Raw genomic sequence first — 20,572 nt, forward strand, 5'->3', positions numbered from 1 at the left:
GCGCGCCGGCACAGTGCCGCGCTGGGGGACACGCGCTGCTGGCCGTGGCCGCGGTCGCCGTGGTGCCACTGTGGTGCCACTGTGGCAYATTGTGATGCGCCGGCCGGGAGGGGGGCAGCCCCGGGGGCGCGGGCCGGGGCTGTGGCAGCAAGGGGGAGTCTCCCAGCCTCTGTCGCCTCCGACACCACGGGATTTCCACATGTGTAGTCTGGGACTGCAGCGGGTGGCCCAGGGCACCACTGCTCGCTCCTGTGAGGCTCTCTTTGCTCTCCAGCCCGGGAGGCTGAGTTTGGAAGGGACCTTTGGAGATCATCTAGTCCAAGCCCCCTGCTCAAGCAGGGTCGCCCAGAGCAGGTTGCCCAGGTTTGTGTCCAGTCAGGTTTTGAATCTCTCCAAGGAAGGAGACTCCACAACCTCTCTGGGCAACCTGCTTCAGTGCTCAGTCACCCTCACAGTGAAGAAGTTTTTCCTCATGTTCAGACGGAGCTTCCTGTGTTTCAGTTTGTGCCTGTTGCCCCTCGTCCTGTCGCTGGGCACCACTGAGAAGAGTCTGGCCCCATGCTCTCTACACCCTCCCTTTTAGATACTTAGACACATTGATGAGATCCCTCCTGCCTTCAGCCTTCCCTTCTCCAGGCGAAATAGGCCCAGCCATGGGGTATATGAGCAATAAAATRCAAAACAGTTGATTTTTTTCCTTTAATGATTAAAAAAGTCTGTTAATCACAGGCAAATATAAAAATTATATACAGACATCAATATAATGTCACTGTATCGTATCCAAAATACAGGTTCTAGAGTGAGATTGTGCCTCAGAATGGAGTGCGCRAACTTCTCAATATAGGGATTCTCTTAAGGTTTGGAAGGGTTAATTTGTTTTAAGTTTTCCATGCCTTTATTCTCCTGATACAGTGTTTTAAGTAAAGAACTGATTAATTATCCATTTCTACCAAAGATTATATGGAATATGCATTAAAACATATGAGACGTGACTTCCCTAGGAGTACAACTTAGGAGCATGTTGAGTAACAACATCATATGTGCTATTGCATTTCTTAAATTTCAATTTACCTTTCTAATTCAGAAGCGTTAACTACTTAGGTCTTCGTTCTAAGAAACAGTCTTTGCATCAAATTCACTCAAGCCATCAAGTCCCCTAAATTATTAAATTTCATTACAGTTTCACAGGGTATGCTGAGATTCAAACCAGAAAGAATGTAAAATAGAGTACRTTTCTTTGCTAATGTACCTCGCTCCCAGTAATTGTTTATTATTTGAAGAGCAACTTCCGAAATCTGTGGTTACGATATCTTTATAGGTAGATGTGCAATGAATTTGCCTGAAAATAGTGCCTATAAAACGTTAACGTGCCGTGGATTTTTCTCTTTCTCATTTTTGTTTGCCCTTTCTCAGTTTCCGCGGTATTTCTATCTAAACCTTAACCAGCTCCGTTTTCAAGCCAAATATATAACTCGAAATATTGTACTGTCGTTGCAAAAACCAGGAATTACTTTTGAACCGACCAAYGTGCGTTTGGGAAGGTGTCGCAAGGAGAAGCAAAGGTTGAGTCAACYGAAAGGGTTTTGCCGTCGTTCGTCCGCACTCTTTGCTCTTGGCAGCTAGAAAACAAAACGAAAGCTGGCGTACGCACGCCGCGCGCGCGCTGCGTTAAAAGCGCACAAGAACCGTGTCCGCAGAGCTGCGCATCCAGCCGTCAAATGCTGCTCCCGGGGTAACGCTGCGCTGATGAAAACCCTGCGCTTCCTTATCGCTTCTAAGTACGTTGTAATATAAGGGGCTACGTCATTCATCAGTAAGCCCTCTCCGGCAAAAAAAAAAAAAAAAAAAAAAAGGGAAAAAAAGAGAGGAAAACCTCTCGTTTGAGTCCCCGGAGCTCCTCGTGGACTACTTAGCATGCTTCTCACAGCCGGCTGTGCGCACTGGCACGAAGCGGCGCTGCACAAAGCCGTGCCCCTCCGGACTGCGGCGGGCCTGATAACGGAGCGGGCTCTCCGCGGGGTTTTTCCCTGGCAACGCGGCGCGGGTTGCCGGGAAACYGAATTACTTAAGTGAGTAGAAACTTTACCCAACTGGCAGCCTCTTGAATGCAAATAAGGCTTGAAGGAGACTCCTATTACCGATACCGTCATTTCGCGCTCTGAAATTAAAAATGGATTCAAAGGTTCTTTATGCGGAGGATTAGGTGCGGATGCTGCTCTGAGGAATTATTCTGAACTGTGTAATAAAAGAGGATAATTATTTCTGGTAAAAGGTAGTAGCGTGGTGCATAATATTCAATAGCTTCTCGTTACTGTGGTTTTGAAAAAGGATGTAACATGTAAATACCCCAAATTTGCATTCTTAAATACACCTGTCAATTATGAGAATTAAACACAAGACTTGCACTTGCATAGGTTATTTTTTCACTAGAAAATATTTTGTATTATTTTGCCTGGGATGCATCTGAAGCCGGAGATTTGACTCCTTTTGCTAGTAATTTCTATCCATTTTATCTTTAGCGGGATTTTTGCGTGGATGGGGTTGACCTGACATTTAGGCGGTTTTGTGATTTCARCTCAGAAAATAAGATTGAGAGAAGTATCTCACTTTCTTCGCTGGCTCTGCACGCTGTAGCTTGAAACCCTTCGTGCTTAGCTACTACAGATCTGTGGAGCCATTTGTATCTTCAGTTGTGTCTGTGCAGCTCGGTTGACCCGACTTTCTTCTTTTTCAATATGATAGTTGGCTGACTTCACTGTAGTCACACCGGCACAAAGCCAGCATAATATAAGGAAGGTGAAGTTGGTTTCATATATACGATGGACTGTTAGAGCCACTGAAATGCAAGCAGGCATTGCTAAAACCGTGCAATAAATCAGATTGTGTGCTGGATAGCACAGGTGCTTCTGCAAGTCGTTCATCTTATGACGAATGTCAAAAGACATGTAAACGGTCCAGGTGAACAGTGYGCTAAATATGCCTCTTTCTTCCGCTGGCTGCAAGGGGTGACTATCCCAGATGTCGGCGTGTGTCTTAGAGCCAGCTAAAGGGAGAGGACGCGAATCTTGCCTTTGCTGTCTCGGGCAACCCAGTAGTGCAGGATCTTTCATAGGCCCATTGACTTGTATTTGAATTACGTAGCTGTTTGCTGCTGGGTAAAGAGTTGGTGTTTCTGTCCCTGTGTTCCATTTGAAAGGGTTTTCCAGAAATTAACAGATTTGACTATTTAAAATGTTCTTTTAATTTTCATCCTATTAATTATTGCTCTTTTTATCTCTTTGTTTATTGTGCCTACGTGGTCATTCAGCATATCTCTGTTTTCTATTATTTCCTTGATGAGAGGAGAGATAGACAGTGGTCATAGTCCTCATCCTCTGTTCTGTTAGTGAGTCAAGCTATTTTAGGCTCTTCTCAAAAAATAGGTCACTTTTCAAAAATATTTCATGATCATWCTTTTCAACATGGTTGATCTGTGCTGTATATGGTATTCTTAAAGCAAAAGGTAACTGGGATGGAGACTCAAACTAGACACGATTGTGATTTGCATTATGGTCGCRTGAACAAGTTGGCTTGGTGTAAACCAGGTATGGATTTAGAGCCTAATAACTACTCCAGGTAACTGCCTGGGTGGGTGCCTTTGCTGTGCAGCAAATGCAGAGTAACTTAGCTGGGTTGTGTGAACCATTTTTCTCCTCTCTGGTTATTCCCAGAACAGCGCAACTAAACTTATTCAGGGAATAATGTTATTTAATGACCAGCCCTGTAGTTCATATTCAGCGTAAAGTCTTGAAAACGTCTGTTTGCCCAAGGAGTTAACCCGGTTGCCCTGAATCAAAGCTGTCTTTTTTTTTTTTACTCTTCTCATTAAATGCCAGTTCACAGAGTTATAATTTTATTCCTTCTTTTCTTTGGTTTTCTTGGTTAATGTTCATATACAACATTTGCAATAATAAAAKAATTTCCAAAGTTATGCTAAATGTGAGTGAAATTGTTTGCATATCTAATTGTAAAAATATGTAAAAAGTATTGTCAGAACCTTATTCTAACTATTGTGATATGATGAAGGAAAAAAAGGAAGTACAATATTAAAAAGCCTCACACTTTAATTGATTTGAAAGTAGGTAAGTGCAGAATAGACCTTGCATTAGTTTACTATAAAGCAGATTTAAGGTCGTTTGAATGTTTCAGTCATTAGTTTCTGTGTCATAGTCATTTTGTGTTTCTTTGATGCGTAACACTAACCTTGAATTTTTTTGGTTTAAAAAACTTATATGGTTTAATAAAAATTACAGAAAACTGAAGTTAAGGCAAGGTACATAATTGTAATTTAAAGGTATGCATTTGACAGGAACTTTTTGTTTTCTGTAATTTTTATTTAGAAATCTATTCGTACTTTGTGAATGATGAATTGTTCAGCTTGTAATTTGTGGTGTGAAAGGCACTGTTTTATCTTTGCATGCTAATGTTTTATTTATTATGTATAGACTTAGAGTGGTATGGTTACATCTGTATATTGCTCTCATTTTGATATTTGCAAATTTTTACRACACATATCAAACTTGCATTCAAATTTCTAGTACAATTAAAACAGTATACATAAATAAGTCCTTAGTTCAAAGAAGATAAAAACTCATGGAATATATAATGGTGTTTATTACRGTTTCTTGTTTATTGCTTCTAGTTCCTTCTTGATGCAGATATGCAAAATTGCACTTAATGGAATTTCATCCACTTGGGCGAGGAGTTTATTTGGTCCATAGTTTTGAAGATGAGATCTTATTTTCTATAGAGAAGGGTGGCCACTGTAGGTTATATCTGTATTTTTACTTGAGTCTGGGCTTGATTTTTCAGGAATTTGAGTTTCCAGAAGTCACAGAGGGTATTTCAGGGACTACCCAAATTTCAGGAATGGCTGGCTGAGAAGCAGAACTCTAATGGGTACTAATTTTTTTGGTTGATGAGAGACAGAAAGCTCCCATCTTGAGGATGCAAGCACTGGTCAGAAATTTGTTGTCTGAGACACCAGCTGATAAGCAGCAATCAGCACAATAAAGCTGGCATGACACTGCTTCTAGGAAGAACCCTGCAGGTCATTTCAGTGTTCATCCTTCTCCTTCACCCTTCCTGGAACCCAGGGAGAGAGGTCGAAGTATCATGCAAAGGATGCTCGTTCCATTAGACAACRCAAGTGGTCAGACATGGCAAGCGTGAAGATTAGCAACAAAGCATGCCACATCCTGGACTATTGCCATCCTGCAATGTCAGACYTTTCCCACTATCCGTAGCTGTCCTTGGGTAGGAGAAATGTTTCAGTATTGCAAGAGATGCTTTCAAAAAGGAAGCACAGAGTGRTTCTCCTTAGTGACAGTACTGGCCTGTCTACTTTTCTTGAACATCCAAGGCATAATCCCGAAGGCGGTGTGACAGAATGTTCCCTTTCTCCAGATCTCTTTGTATTTGACATTTCCCGTTCATCTTATCTTTTCCTACTTATGGGCTCAGAAGTGCACTTCCTGGTTCATCAAACATTCAAAGCCTGAACATTTCTGCCCGGAAGCTAGTTGTACATCTGCGGCCAATTCAGTCCATGCACAGTCCACTCCCAAAGCAGGAGCAGGAGCAGCAGTAGAGGAGGACAGTCACTGATTAGCTGGCAGGCTGGATCAGGGATGGGAGGGATGACTTCTGGCCTCCCTTTTGGATAGCAAAACAGAATGCAGAGACAGGGACTGGTGCCTGCTTTATTTGGAGCGTAGGATCATAGGATAATCCAGGTTGGAAGGGACCTCAGGAGATCATTGACTCATGAGAGCAGTAGATTGGCAACTGATCTTCTAGTTTCTTAGAGGATAGATTACAGACAGAAGGATGTACCAGGTTAGACTGGAGGCAGTCTCCCCCGCAGCTTTCCAAAACTCCTTGCCCTTATTAGAAAAATCTGCTCACYGGTCATCAGATATGAAAATGCTCARGTGGGAGGATACAGGAGAACTTCTCAGGAGTGTGGTCTTTGACCAATATAGCCAGGTTATGGGATTAAAGCACCGTCAGCAGTGTAGCATGCCCCTCTACAAAGCAGGTGTATTACAAACGTAACTGGAACAAGCCCCTCTTTCTCTCTGATAGTCTAACCARTAAGTTGTAGAACTGGCATTTCTAGGTCTGATTCCAGGACCTGGCTTTTTTTCACAGACTCCTGAACACTTACCTTTGTTCCGTCTTCCTTTCTCTCAAGAACTTTCATCCAAATGATTTTCCTAGGAGTCATGTCAAGGCACTCGGCTTAGTCTGATGATTTAGGTAAAAAGATACAAAACGTGGCCTTGATATGGAGATGCCTATGTGGGTAAGGTTCAGCCAACTTTGTATTGCATTGTATCTCTCCAGACCTTAGAAATGTTTGTTAATTATTGTCTCAGACTCATTGCTGAGAGACGTCAAGCCATCCAGGTGAGTGGAGTGCAGCTGTACTAGCAGACCAGATGCCAGTGGATCACTGACTATCTCCTACAAGAGTGGTGACAGGCCAAAGAAGATTTTTGGACTCAGGTGTGGGCACTGACACAGCAAATGTGAACTAGCCCAAAGGGAGGTGGCAACAGGCTGAGATACCCTCAAGATTTGTCAGTGCAGGAGACGAGAGAGAGACAAGCAGCCTCCATACTGCTGAGTGTGCCCGCTGATGTTCTTTGCGACGCTTGGGGATAAAGGCTGTGTCTCATGCCATTGTGTATGTATGTAAGGATGATCTCTGTGGTGGACCTCCTTGTCCCTGATTGTTGATAGTCAGTAGTGTTTGGACTGCAGAGGGTGATGTTACCTGCTAGGCAAGGAGATGAGAGCCCATAAGATTGTTTGTAGCTATTGTGTGCAGGCGTTGTAGTTCGATTCCCAGGATAAGCACTGAAGGTGGTCCATCATAACTTTTTCATAAAATTAAATGTCAACTGTTCTTGCAAACTAAAGACACCACAACCTGGAGGCAGCACTGGATTCTTACTTCTTAAATGTGGCTTATATTTAGTCCAGAAAATTGGATTACAAATTTTACAATTATGCAGAAAGTATTTGGCTATGAATTAAATAAAGGCAACRCAGAGGAAAATATTTGAAGAAAAAATCTGTAATCATTGTCTTTTTCTCAAAGAGTTGTGTTTACATTTTAAAAAAGGACAAAGTATTAAGTGCTGGAATCCGTAGATGCTTTTCTGGTAAGATTTAGCAAACTGCAATAAGAATTCTCCTAGGATTATCAGAAGCAAAGTAACTGCACCAGAGGTAACATTGTAAGATACAGAGTCTGTGGGGGCTATTGCTTCCTTTCTTTCATGTATATCCTTCCTTAAGGAATCTCCTTCTTACCCAAATAGGGATGTATGAATCTACTTTTGCATTTGTCAAGGTTGACCTGATGTGTGATGCAAGGAGCAGAACTGAAATCTCATCTTAAAGAGGTTGCAGTGAAACAACTTTCAATAAATTAACCTGCTCAGAGTAGTAATGCTTAATTTGAGTAGTATCTTCTGCTATGGAGCTATGAGGAGGCAGTTAAAATACAGTGAAACAAAGTTATAAAAACAAAAGAACATATTTTAAACGTAGGCAGAGTTTTGTTTAGATGACAGGTTGCATCTTATATAAACAATAAACATAAGAACAGATGATAGTACGTTTTTAATTTAGCTGGCCTATATCAGCTCACAGTGTCAAAAAAACTTATCATCTGGTCTGTGAGTTCTGTAAAGACAAGGTTTCAGATGGCCGTGCAGGACGGTCGATGCTGTGGCATTTCCCTTCTGGCCTTTGTCTGGCTGCCTCCGTGTAAGTAGATTCTTTGCTGGTTCCTCTTGAAGTGGAGTCATGAAGGGAAAGAAAACCCCTCTCATAAAAATGTATGTTTACCTATGAGTAAAATGTTCATTTTCTCACAATTGAGAATTCGGTTGCTTTATGTATGCATCCACCGATATCACCCAAGCAGTCTCCAAAATGGAAATTGAGCTATTAAACGATTAGAACAATTAAATGAGGTATAATTGTGTTTCATCCACATACTTCTTTTCTTTTTTGCAATTATAATCAGCTTGTTGATTATACCCTACACTGTATTCAGAAATGACCTGACTTAAGTAGCTTCATAAAAGTTGATAAAAATGGGATTGAGGACAGAAGACCGAAGAAAGTTACATTTCTGAACTCTCAGTGTTGTTCTCCAATTGTAGATCCTCATCATTTTTAATGCTAGTTAGTTCCATCATGAGGAGCTGAAATGTTCTTCTAGTCAGCCTAATACTCCTAAAATTTCAGGAAGTCATGGTTGCCAGTGTTGAAAAAATCATTAGAAACTAGAGAAGTCTAGAGAGATTAAAATTATCTCCTGATCTTGCTTTCTAATCAGTTGGAAATGCTATACGATCATTTTTGGTGTGATTTTTATACTAGAATTAGAATTCATATGGAAACTTCTCGTGATAAAAGCATTAAGCAACTGCTGTAGATGAAGAGTTGCAGTTTCCAAAGTTACTACCCAAAAAGAGAATATGAAAGAGAAGAAATTAGCAAGCAAACCAAATGTAGAGGGTGGTTTCTTATGCAGAATGTACTAATATGTCTTTATATGAAGAAGAAAAATATTAATAAGGTGACCCAGAGAGATGTTTATGGTTGATTCTTCTTCCAGATCTTAATTTCAGAGTTTAGCTAGTGGTAATCTTTTCTCTTCCTTCCGAGAGATTCTGCGACATTATGAGCCCTCTCTTATTTTTTGCTATTTCTCCCTTAAATCCATTCATAAGTTCAGCAATTTGAGTATAATTGCTCTGGAGCATAGCTACAACTTCTGTATCTTATCAGTAGGATTAACTGAACATCTATTTTTCATTTTTCCTTCTTCTGAAGTTAAGCATTTCTTCTGAAAAGTGTCTTTTGATGTTGTTGGCAAGTGAATTTGATTCCTGGTTAAAACAGTGTGTTGAGCAGTGGATGGACTTGGGGTAGCGCTTTATACCTTGTTTCTTGCTTTTGAGTGGGTTAATGCATATGTTTTCTTATCAAGTTGTCTACATTTCTTGCTATTTGATTTAATTTTGTTCCTTGTGCAACTCCTTGTCATCAGTTTGCTTCTCAAAGTACCTGAAGGATGTTCTCTTTTGCAGGAGAAAAAAGTAAAGCCAGATTCAGACTTTAATACCGGGTACCCAGCACGGGCATTACAGGCTATTTTTATATCAATAGATTGAAGTGTGTCAGGGCCTAAGTTTGTAGATGTAGATGACTCAAGTCATCTCTACTGTTAAATAGTTAGGGTGGTCCTTGGTCCACCTTTGCCCCATGTCAACTCATACTCTCCTCTGAAATTTGGAGACGTGGTTCAGGAGCTCACACGAGCCAGGGAGTGTTCCCAGTAGGCAGTTTGATGCGGCCGTCCTTTTTTGAGGTGTAAGAGAGCATGGCTTGGCTATGGCTGGACTCTGGACTCGGGTTCAGAGGATGGGACCTGCGGTCAAGAAGTAGGCATCAGCGCAACTTAGGTGTTTCCAGTATTTGGTGAGGCGGAAGTGCGGACTTTCGGAATTGCTCTCTAGCATTTAAATGACTGAATTTCTGCTTAAGGCCTCATTAAGGAGTCATCCTTGCGTTGAGCATTTCACACATCAGTTAAGACCTACTAAGTATTTTAATTTAATTTACCACAATTAAGAGCAGGATTTTTGAATGGGAGAGAAAAAAATAGATCATCAAATATGTATCTTACATGTGTGGATATATGTGTGCAGACAGTAGTAGGTACTACTGTTGTAAAAATAAATCATTCTAGTTTTATTAAATATAATGCAAATTTAAAAGTGGAAAATGAGAAGTATAAATAAAAAATTACTCTCTCTTGGCTGGTGACTGAATGCAAATGAGGAATTCTGAGATACTAATCTATGCAGAACTATTTAAAACATTTAATTTGGGAAAATCTAATTGTTTAAGAGGATGTTGAACACAAAATAAATCGCCTGATACCTAAATTTTACAGCAAAGCCCTTGCTTAGTGTACAGCAAAGAATATGTTCTTATTCCTCACGCACGGGCTGACAAGTATGAGAGGGTTACCTGACCATATTTTAGATAAATTCTCTTTGTTAGTAATTTGATTTTTCAGAGCATCCTTTTTCATAATCACTATCTATCCACTTCATTACGAGTCTGTTTTCAATGTATCCAGGTTAACTATAAGTAGATTCCATTATAAATAACTGCTGCTACCTGAAGTGCTATGCATATATTTCTCCTGCTGCATGCTGTAATAGTTTTTCTAAATGACAGTCACAAATGTCTGTGAAGCTGAGTTACTAACATTTTGATTTTTGTAAGTATCTGTTTTTCTCCTGAGAGCGGAAAGGAAATTAGAAGCTGTTACAGGTACAAATGGTTTTTAAACTTCCACGTAGCACTTACATATATAATGCATGCATCTAAAGTGTTCTGAGTGGCACTGGGCAAAGAGAAGGGGAAAACATTTTAACCTACRGATGCAAAATCTGTTTGATAGACTCAGAAGAAAGCTGGTCCTCAAAAGGCTCAAGAAGAAGAGATTTGGTGAAGACTTGAGACTGACCTGGGTGCTTTGCAGTTTCGAACTGGGGTGCCCCCCAGAAGATGATGAGTTGTTGAAGTACGTTCCCACAGTGAATTATTTAGGAAATTGTGAATTACTTCCCAAAGGTTTTGGGCTTGCAGTTTGCCTGCCTGGCAAAGATGGAGAACTCCACTCRGCAGTGTCACGGTACGCCAGCCCTGAAACCACTGCACTGCACCGCAGCTCGGGCACGCGCTCAGATTTGCTGCTTCGACTTTCAGCCGGACTTTAACTGGCCCCATCCATTTCYGCAGCGTGGCGTGACTGTTCCCACCTCCCACGAAAAGGCCACAACCAGGCACACCTGACGTTGTCAAAATGATGAATGAGARATCAACGTGGTAAGTGGTCAGCTGCCAAGGCAAAGACCGTCTGTCCTCTAGCAAAGTGAACTGGGTGCATCCACAACTGTGCAAAGCTAGCTGTGCTGGGCAGTCCCTGCTGGCGAGATCTCGTCAACCCGACGATTAGACACCCTGGGACTCTTGAAGACCTCATGTGGACTCCAGAGGTCCATGCATACGTAGTCCTTCAGATTGTTCATATGTTGGTAGGCCTTTTTTTTGGGGTTTTCTTTTATGATTTTTCCATTTTTCCATTTTTGTGTTTGAATCTCCACTTACTTCAGCTGTTGATATCTTCTTTTGCCTTTTCTGTATTAGAAATATTTCTTTCTCTAAAATCTTTCCAAGCATACTTCTCTCAGTATTCCTTATCCTTTTATATTAGTCTCTCAGTTATAGCTACATTCACTTATTTATGGATTCTTACAGCTACACCAGCATTTGGGTGTTTAATAATAAATGAAAAGCAGAAAATAGGAGATTCATTAGGTAATTTGTTGTTGTCGTCTCCCAGTAAGAATGGACCAGGTAAAAGGAGCTTTTTCATGTCACATAATGTACTCTCACCCATTTATAGTAAATCAACAAAACATCTGGCTCCAAAAGTAGGCTCTTAAAAACACTCTGGCACGCTCTCAGAGGAGCCGGTTTCACACACGTCTGCTGCGGATGCCGAGAACTGGGAAGAGCAGTGTGATTGGTGAAAGGCTAATCGAGTTAGCCCTGACAAACATGCCAGTTGGAATGGGATTCCTTAAGAATAAAATGTTTTGGGGACTATCACGCACATGCTGCCTATGAGCAGTAGTCTAATAATGAGATGTTCGGAATGAAGTATTACATTGTTTTCATTGATTCATAACATTTAGGAGTTCCGTCAAGGAAGACAAAGGAAAATGAGAGATATGGCAGAGCTTTAAAGTCCTTCAAAAGTATCTTTTTGGAGTTAGAGTATCTTAATGAGTTTTCCAATGGATAAAGGCCCTCTGGCGTATACAGATATTTGTTAGTATTTTTAATTTACATATCTGTACTCCGGCATGCATTTACTGTGTTGCGTGTGAAAATGCGGCTTGTAAACGGTTTTGCATTTTGCACATCCTTGTCTCGCTGCGGTTGTTCTCATAAAACTTGCCCCCTTAGCCTGGGAGATTTGCCTTCACCGCAAGCAAAGTGAAGCGGCTGTAGTTGCACGCGGAAGGAAAGCTGGYCTTGTGGTTGAGTTGGGTATTGGAAGTTCCAGTAGTTACAGCTCAAGCAAACCAACTGCTGCTTCTGTGCATGGATTTTCCATCCGTGAGGTGGGAGACCGTGCTTGTTTGGCAGGTTTGCTGCTTCAGGTATGCAGACATACCATTTTTTGAGACACGAGTGTACTTCAGTGATGAGCGAGATGGAAAAATATATAAATAAAGGGGTTTCAAGAAAGAGCAGAATGAGGAGAGATCAGGATGCTTTTAGAGGGAGAATTTTGAGTGAACAAATTGTATGGGGACGAGATGAAATATGTGAAAGATAGAAAAAAAAGAATTTGTAATAGACTAATTGAGTGATGACCCAGGCAGAGATAAATATGTAAATTGTTTTTTTTCTTTGCAATTCATAGAAGAAAAGATCAAATTGATTTCTAAGATATGGTGAAAGAATAAATTTATGGATTTTCCGGTGACCAYCTGGATATACATGCTGTCGAAGGGCAGAGCTGCATGTTGTTCTCTAATGGTAAGCCTGACAACCCTGAAGGTAGGCAAGTTTGGAACAGAGGTGGAGAGGAAGGTATTTGGAAAGAAAGACAAGAAATTCAATTTTGTGCATTTTAAGAGAACAGCATCAAAGGAACTATCAGGAAGATAGCTGGAGATCTGAACATATTCAAGGGAAAAGTTTTGGAGGCAAAAGTAGTTTTCAGAGTTGCTAATATACAGCCTTGATGTCAYGAGAGCGGGTCAAGTTATCAGAGGTTTGGATAAATTGCAAGGAATGATGAGGAAAGGACTGACCATCAAACTGGGGGGAACCTGGATCGGAAAAAGGAGAAAAGCAAATTGGAGAAGCTAATGGGGGAGCAAGGTGCAAAACAGGACCAGAAGGTAAAAGGAGATCCCGAAAGCTCAGGGYGGGGAGGAAGTTTTGTATTTGCTCCCCGTCAGCAGGATATCGGACTAAGCGGAACGTTAGATTGATCCGGGCTGGAAACTTACTTCTGAGAAGGAAATTGTTTGTGTTGAAAGATTTTGACAGCTCAAAGAGGAGGAAGATGCATGTTGCAGGATGTCACGGAGGGCGGTGAAAGCAATTTCAGCGGAGGGGAGCAGCATTGCAATTGCAGAGTATTTAAGAGAAGCGAGAGGGAATTAGGACAGTTACAGTAAACTACAGGTTTGAAAAAATTGCTTGAAGACAGGAAGAGGGTAGTCATTTGTGCAAATTAGATCCATTATGTTTGGAACAGCATATATTGAGATATAAAATAAGGCTGTGCATGATACCAGCAAGGCTCTCTTTCAGCAAAGCATTTGGCTGCTAGGGAATATATTTGCTTTTCCTGCTTTGCTTTCAGTAAGAATAATGAAGGAATAATTACAATTGTTCATCTCTATTGGAATTGCATATTTTTTTGGAAGGGATGTGAAATACTACGTGGTCAATATATATAGTTTTTGGAAAAAGACTAATTAAAAAATGAGTTCCTAATGGCGACTCTCGCTGTAGCATAACCTTTCAAAGATAATTGAACTGGTAGTAATCCATACGGGATCTTTTTGTTCCCACGTGGATGCCTCGTGGTCTTTTCATAAAGGGGAACCAGCTTATTAGAGTTTTCTGCCAAATGCACAAAAGGAAGAAATAGAAAAATTATACACAGATGTATTTTTTTTCCAGCTTGGCCTGTCATAACGATGCTAGGTGTTAACTGAAATGGGGGGCTGTGCAGCATTTTGAGACATAAATGTGATTTTAAAGTTAACGGTGTTCCTTCCCGAGTTGGGAAACTCTTTGGAAGAACATGGATAGTTGTATTTTTAATATTCTTATCACATCCAGTCATTGAAAATAGGGCTGGGGAACCGTGGGCGGACGCCTTATTTATCCACCTGTCTGAAGGTAGGCTCAATTACACCTAATTCCTGGCAGATGTTCGTTTAACCTATTTTTAAAAAGTTGCAATAAATTTACACTTTTCTATCACAGTATGTAGCAGTTCTCTCTTTTTTCCTGAGGCTTAAACTAAAATCTTCACTGCTTTGCTTTCGCTGCTTTGGTTTCGTGTCCTGTTCGCCGTAGGTATGCAGAGCAGTTTATAGTCTCCTTTTAGCACCTTATTTTTAGGTATTTGGAGGCTGCTGGCAATTCTCTTGTCAGCCTTCAGTTCTCTCGATTAAATAAGCGCAGTGTAGGATTTAGCACTGGTTTTAGACTCTAAATTTAGATAACTGCCTATAGGTAGCTAAATGTGCTCTGGATGTGTGAGCTCCTATTATATTCAGTGGTGGTATAGGCACCCAGTCAGTGGAGCCTAGAGAAAGGGAAACGATTAAAAATTACTGATAAATTGATTAAGAAATGTTGATCCAGCACCTGGATTATCTTATTTGGTATATCACAGGCATATATYTTATGCAAAGATGCGGCGTGTCAGATACAAGTCAAATGACTTGCAAACTCGCTACTCGGTCCCATGCAGCCGTCTTGGCCGTCATTAATCTTCTTTCCAAAGACAAATGTGGATCTTTAAGTAACATTTAAAACCCAGGACTTTCTTAACCTGAGCAACAAAGCTTGCTCCAGTGTTCAGGGAGAAAATTTTTCCTCCTTTTTAAGCCATGTGAACGTTATCCTTGAATGAAAACTTGGGGAATATCATACGACTGAAGTCCCAAATAACAACAGAGTCTCAAAACAACTGGGAATCTGTGTTGAACCTCATGATGATGAAAAAAAGTAGTATCCATGAACTTACTAAGTTTGTGCATTTAGGGAAGTATATTTTCTGCATAATTTATTGTGCTCATTAATGTAAATGCGTAGTATTAAAAAAGTTGGCATGTTGCCACGGCAAGCAACTTATAGRTAAAAGAAAGGGTTTTCCTATAATTCTACACATATGAATTCTTGTGATTTAGCGTGTCTTGGATGAAGTCCCAAATATTACTTGGTATGCTTTAAGTCTCGCAAAGTATCAAGAAATCTTCCGCTGAAATGCACTGTTAACGCTGAGCAGTTCCTCCTGCGAGTGCCACGACACGGACTTTCGCTTTGGAATTAACAGCCGACATCTCGGGCTTCTACAGATGTGCGGAGTTTGCTAAACATTTTTGGGATATTAGCTAGCGGGCTTCAGATTTAGTATTTCTTTTAAGCTGATTCTTAACAGTGGTGCRATTTATAAGCACTAGCAGTTTTCAGACTGGAGTTTCCAAAGTTAAAATGTGCCAGACTTTGGAATGCGATCTTAATTCAAATCTATACGTCTCCTACTGCCGGCATCCTCCCRTGCTGCTGAAGAGTAGAGAAGGAAAACCGAACATTATTTTAAGGAGTATTTGGTACTTATTAAGCTTATACGTCCGCCCTCCTTCCAGAGCTTCTTGATTTACTGCAGGTTGCTCATGTGTCGCACGCAGACATTTTTAGAGAACAGATTTCTTATCGCTGCGAGCAGCGAATGGCTTCCAGTGCTCCACGATCAGGGAGTTAAAAACGTTATATCCCTTGTAAAAGGTAGGAAACCATGAAATCCATAAGCCGCTTTGGCAGCCGACGCGGCTGTTGGTGCCAAGATTTGGTTACTGACCCACAGCTTCCTGTTTTTAAATATATTAATTGATTCGCAAAGAGCATCTTTTGGAAACAAGAACTCAGACAGCCTGGCACAGGCTGGAGCTCCGCCAAGACTGCTCGGGAAGGTTGCCATGCTGGGAGCGAGCGCGCGAGCGGGAGCGAGCGAGCGGAGGAAAGAAAAAAAGGCAAGACTTGGCACGGCTCAGTCAAATCAGCTTCTTTTGTCTGCTTTCTCGGCTTGAGCTTCGGGAAAGAAAACCGTCCTGGGGTACAGAAAAACTCAGAACTTTTTGGTTTTCAAACTTCGATAGCTTTTGAAGTCTCTTGGGCTGTTTGAGAGTGGCGCTGCGTTAAATGATGCTCGGTTGCCAGTGATAAGAGAAATAAAAAGACTTCTTTAAGGAAGCCTCCACAATAACAGTTTGTACATATGGGAAATGCGACACTTGATTTTTGTATGTCTGATTAAACTGTGAGGGAGCCGAGTAACTTGGAAGATTGCGGAGGGAATACCTAAATAAAAGGGAGAATTTTCGTTTTTTGCAACCAAAAAAAGTTTTCATCGACACGAATATGCTTTAAAACCAAACCTGACCTCCTTCGGAATATGTTCAGAACGGGAATTTCAGCATTTCTCTCATATAAGCGACAGATATGAACTTTTAATGGAACATCCTTAAAGATTTCATCTGACCCAGCAATGAAGTAAGAGTAGAGAGAAAGTTGTGACATCCTGATACAAAAGTAAGTATGTTCTTAAAGCAACAATATTTATTTTTGCTGCTTCTTGCTGTCCTAACTCCATCTCCCAGCTCTTAGTGACAACACTGAAGACCAGCAGGGCAAGCCGAAGACACCCAGACTACGCCTGAAGGGCAAAAAAGGAAGTGAGAGCGTGCTCATTTTGCTACTGCTCGAAAACATTTCTTTCACTATCTCTTACTGGACAGCATATGAAATTGCTGGATTTTCTACCTCCAGGGGAGATGAGAGAAGGAGAAATATTGACTTCTGCTAAGTAGAGAGTGTTCGAAGACGACAGAGCTGGACTCGAACTGATGACACTGGATATAGAAACTTCGATTTGCAGTTGCAGTACCTGTTTGCTGTAAATTGGGAGAAAGCCTGCTCTTTTCGCCTGCACGGATTAAAAAAATCCGTGATGGCCGACGCGTGGATGTCTTGCGATTTCAATAAAATTCAGGACCTAAAAATCCATTGTTTGTTTTCTCCAAGGGTGCCTGGATTTTCGGTGAGACAGGTGCCTTATTTCCGATTTCACGGGAACAAATGCTAGCATACTGCCTATTAGGCCTGGATGTGGTTGGATTATACTACTTCTGCTTTGACAATCTGCACTGGTATTTCAGAGGGTAACTGTAAAGCATAGATTGTTATGGATCGTCTTCACTTATAGTAAGTATTATACTATCCTTAAGGAATAGATTGCTCAGCTTGTAAGATCTGTGATTTCTGGCATGCTGCAGAAGCACATTTCCCTCATTCCTGTRTGCTGAAGGGAAGTAAGAAACAAAACCCCGATGAAAGCATTTTAGCAGCAACGTGTTTTTCTTTTAAATGTACATCATGGGATTGTGAACACCAGGCTGCTAGAAATAACTGGCCTTTTTGGTCTGTAGAAGAACTTGGATTGCTTAATATTTCATTAACTTGGTTTCACAGCCAGATGTGTCAGATTTTTACTGTATCGATGAACCCATTGAAAGATGCCAAAGGTAAATAGTGGTTAAGATGCTGTCGTGATTGCCATTTGATTTATTGAACTCTTTTGGGGTGGTTTTGTTAATGATTTTTGAAGAAGGTGTCTCCATCGAAGGATCTGTTTGGCTTGTAAAAATCACAGTCTTAAACTGTCAGTCTTAAACTGTTAAGAAATGTTGCATTCAACAGCTAGTGTGTCGGAATAGGTGGCCCGCTGTGGGTTACAAACTGGTACTCGGTGGAAAGGAACTGTTTGAATGAGTCCAGTTTGGCTTTCCGTGTGGTTAGCTCGTACGTTGTTCATTCCTGCACAGGCATTAACATGGGATGGGATCGGGGAAGCAGAGAGCTGTGCTGGAGCTTAAGTTTGCAATCAGCACAGCACAGTAAGTTTGTCCATCTGTGTACATATTCTGCAGTGGATTTCTTCTTTTATATCTTAGAAACAGCATGCAGTCTCAAAGCAGATGCTTTCTAGGTTCTTTATTTGCTAAATTTTCAAACAAAATTTCAGTGGGTGTCCCTGGTAAAAGTTAGAAGACAAGACAAAACATTCATCGTGGTGCCTTTAAGTGAAAGCAAGCTCTGAATATTAGCAGAATAACCACATTTCTCTCCTTAGTGCTTTTATAAATTCATCAGTGATTTCTCAGGTTTTAAACATGATCAACATGTGGGTCCTTGCAATGCATTTACAATTAGAAATATTTTTGCAAATATTTGAATATATATTGATGCTCAAGTTATTCTGAAGAGTACTATAGTTTTGAAAATATTATTTATGTTCAAAATCTCTAGTCAATACATTCTGGGTTCCTAAATGAGATATAGACCATTGCAGATTTCCCTTGGCCTACATAAGAAAGAAAGTATTTTTTCTTAAAACCTTCTCTTTTAAAAGTTCATCTTAAGTGCTTATATTTGGAAAATACCCCAACCGGACGACTTGAATCAAAATCTGAAGAGCATAATTTAAATTGTTGGTTTCAGAATGTTGATTGGATTGCATGAAAATTTAATTTGTTAGTGTGATTTGACCTGGTTTATTATGTTTAGATATTTTATTTAGGATCAGTATCATAATTTGGAGTTTTCTGGATACTTTAATCAGATTATTCGATATCACTGTTCATTTATGATTCTCAATTATTGGTTGTGTAATTTAAATAACTTGAGCTTAAATGAGCAATTTCTGTTTAATTTTTATTGATTAATTAATAAATATTGTGAATGAAATTGTACAATTCCTTAAAGCAGCATACTTCATTGTGGAGGTAAGGATTAGGGTTTAGGGTTTAACTTAATTTTTCGTATTAAATTAAAGAGACATAGTGTTATTTCACATAGCAGCATTGCGTTTGATACTGCAAAGGGCCTGTGTCTCCTCTCACTCGTATGGACTAGTAATATATAAACCAAGATTTACTCCTCTGTATTTACTAGTGTCTAGGTAGAATGAGATCAAAATGGGACTATAATGGCTTAGTTTGTGCCTTTTATGTTTATATGCGCAAACCATTTTTAACATATTTAACACGCATTTGTTAGAAGGTTGAGTGAGCGCGTGCTATGAACCAATGCGTTTGTAGGAGAAGGAAGAGATGAGTAGTTTCCCAAACATGGCCGTAGGAGAATAATGCAAGTATTAAAATATAATGTGTACGGATTTTGCATGGGGTTTTACCTAAAGTGCCTAGATCCATGGAAAATGCTGAAGACTGCCTCTCTACACGTGCTGGGACTCAAGGGTCTGCCATTGCTGAGGTGCCCTCATCTTCTACTGCCAGTATTTTTTAATAAGGCTACATATATTTTAGGACTCTTTCCATTTACCGTTAACCATTACTCCAGGATAAGTGCTTATTTTGTAGCGCACTCTATTTATAGAAACTTTTCTGGCATTGGTGTCATCATCTTGATTATTCCATACAARAGTAGCATGTATTCCTTTAGGCTGGTCTAGTGCACAGTGGTAGGTAACGCCATAAGCACATTCCCAATATTTCATCTATAAGGCAGAGCTAGTCCAAGCTGGAAAACTGTCTGGGAAACTGCAGGAAGAAGGCTGTGGTATTCCCCTACTTCTTACCATCTATAATTTATCATAAATTTACCTGAATTTCTTTTTCCAATTGTTCACGAAAACAGGTACAGAGTTTTTTTCCTTTTAGTTAAAATCATTTGTCCGGTACTGTCCATGCACGTGCTGGGTTAGATTCCCAACGCTGCAAATTGGCGTAGCTGTATTGACTTTGGTGGGTTTCCACTCATTTATTAATCTGCATCTGTGCAATAGAAATTTTGAGCGAAATACAAAATTAAGACTGCTCCATTTCTGATATTATCTACACATCCATACTCTTACGAAAGGCTTTGAACTACAGGTAAAACTTTATAGAATGACGTTAATGAGTTTGGTCCCTAGTGCAAAAGGGCCTTTTAAAATTGGAGCAACCACCTTTAGAGGGTGATCTAGAGGGCCATCAAATAGGTTATGTGAATCACTCTATTGACTGTTAAGGAAACATAGGGCAACCAGCTTAGGATAAGAAACCTAATCTATAGATATCTGAATCTGAGTGAGGTGAAACAAATTCTAAATAAGATAATTTACAAAAAAAAAGAAAGTATTTAAATAAAAATTAACAGCAATTATTTGTAGAGCCTTGTGCCCCACTACAATGCAGTATTTGTTGTGTTCAATTTTATGGTTGAGAAAAGAGGAAAACAGGACAATAAATGATAAGAAAATGAAAATATTAATTCTTAATATTTTAAAGTTGTCTTAAGATGGAATAACCTGCATTTGTTTAGGGCCCGGTTGATTCTGATAATCTTGTGGAAATTATTGTAGCGATTGTAGAAATAGTAGAAGGTTGTCTTCGTGATAAGGATGGACATCCATATTTTCCCACTTGCTTTCCCGTATTTAAATTATCCTCAGTATACGTCTACATTTCTCCACATGGCTGTAGCAGTTCTTCCGTATCTTGCTGATGCTATGGAATTGTAAAATGTGTGCGTCTTCTCTGACAAAGAGGGAGCATCCCAGTTAATGCAGTTGAAAGCTTCAGTAGTCTTCACCTTGTGTTGAGTA

General features: G+C 40.2%; 2 protein-coding genes across 2 annotated transcripts in view; one reads left to right on the forward strand and one right to left on the reverse strand.

The window, feature by feature from the left end:
* Positions 1 to 2,150, reverse strand: part of LOC112973138 (T-cell activation Rho GTPase-activating protein-like) — a 7,591-nt gene extending 5,441 nt beyond the window's left edge. Inside the window, 1 exon segment of the mRNA XM_026080619.1 lies at positions 2,087 to 2,150. Coding sequence (XP_025936404.1) covers positions 2,087 to 2,150 — 64 coding nt within the window.
* Positions 1 to 20,572, forward strand: part of MSRA (methionine sulfoxide reductase A) — a 297,336-nt gene that overhangs the window by 14,515 nt on the left and 262,249 nt on the right. The window lies entirely within an intron of this gene.

Source organism: Apteryx rowi, unplaced genomic scaffold (genome assembly GCF_003343035.1).
Source record: "Apteryx rowi isolate R43461 unplaced genomic scaffold, aptRow1 scaffold_528, whole genome shotgun sequence".
In the NCBI taxonomy this organism is placed as follows: Eukaryota; Metazoa; Chordata; class Aves; order Apterygiformes; family Apterygidae; genus Apteryx; species Apteryx rowi.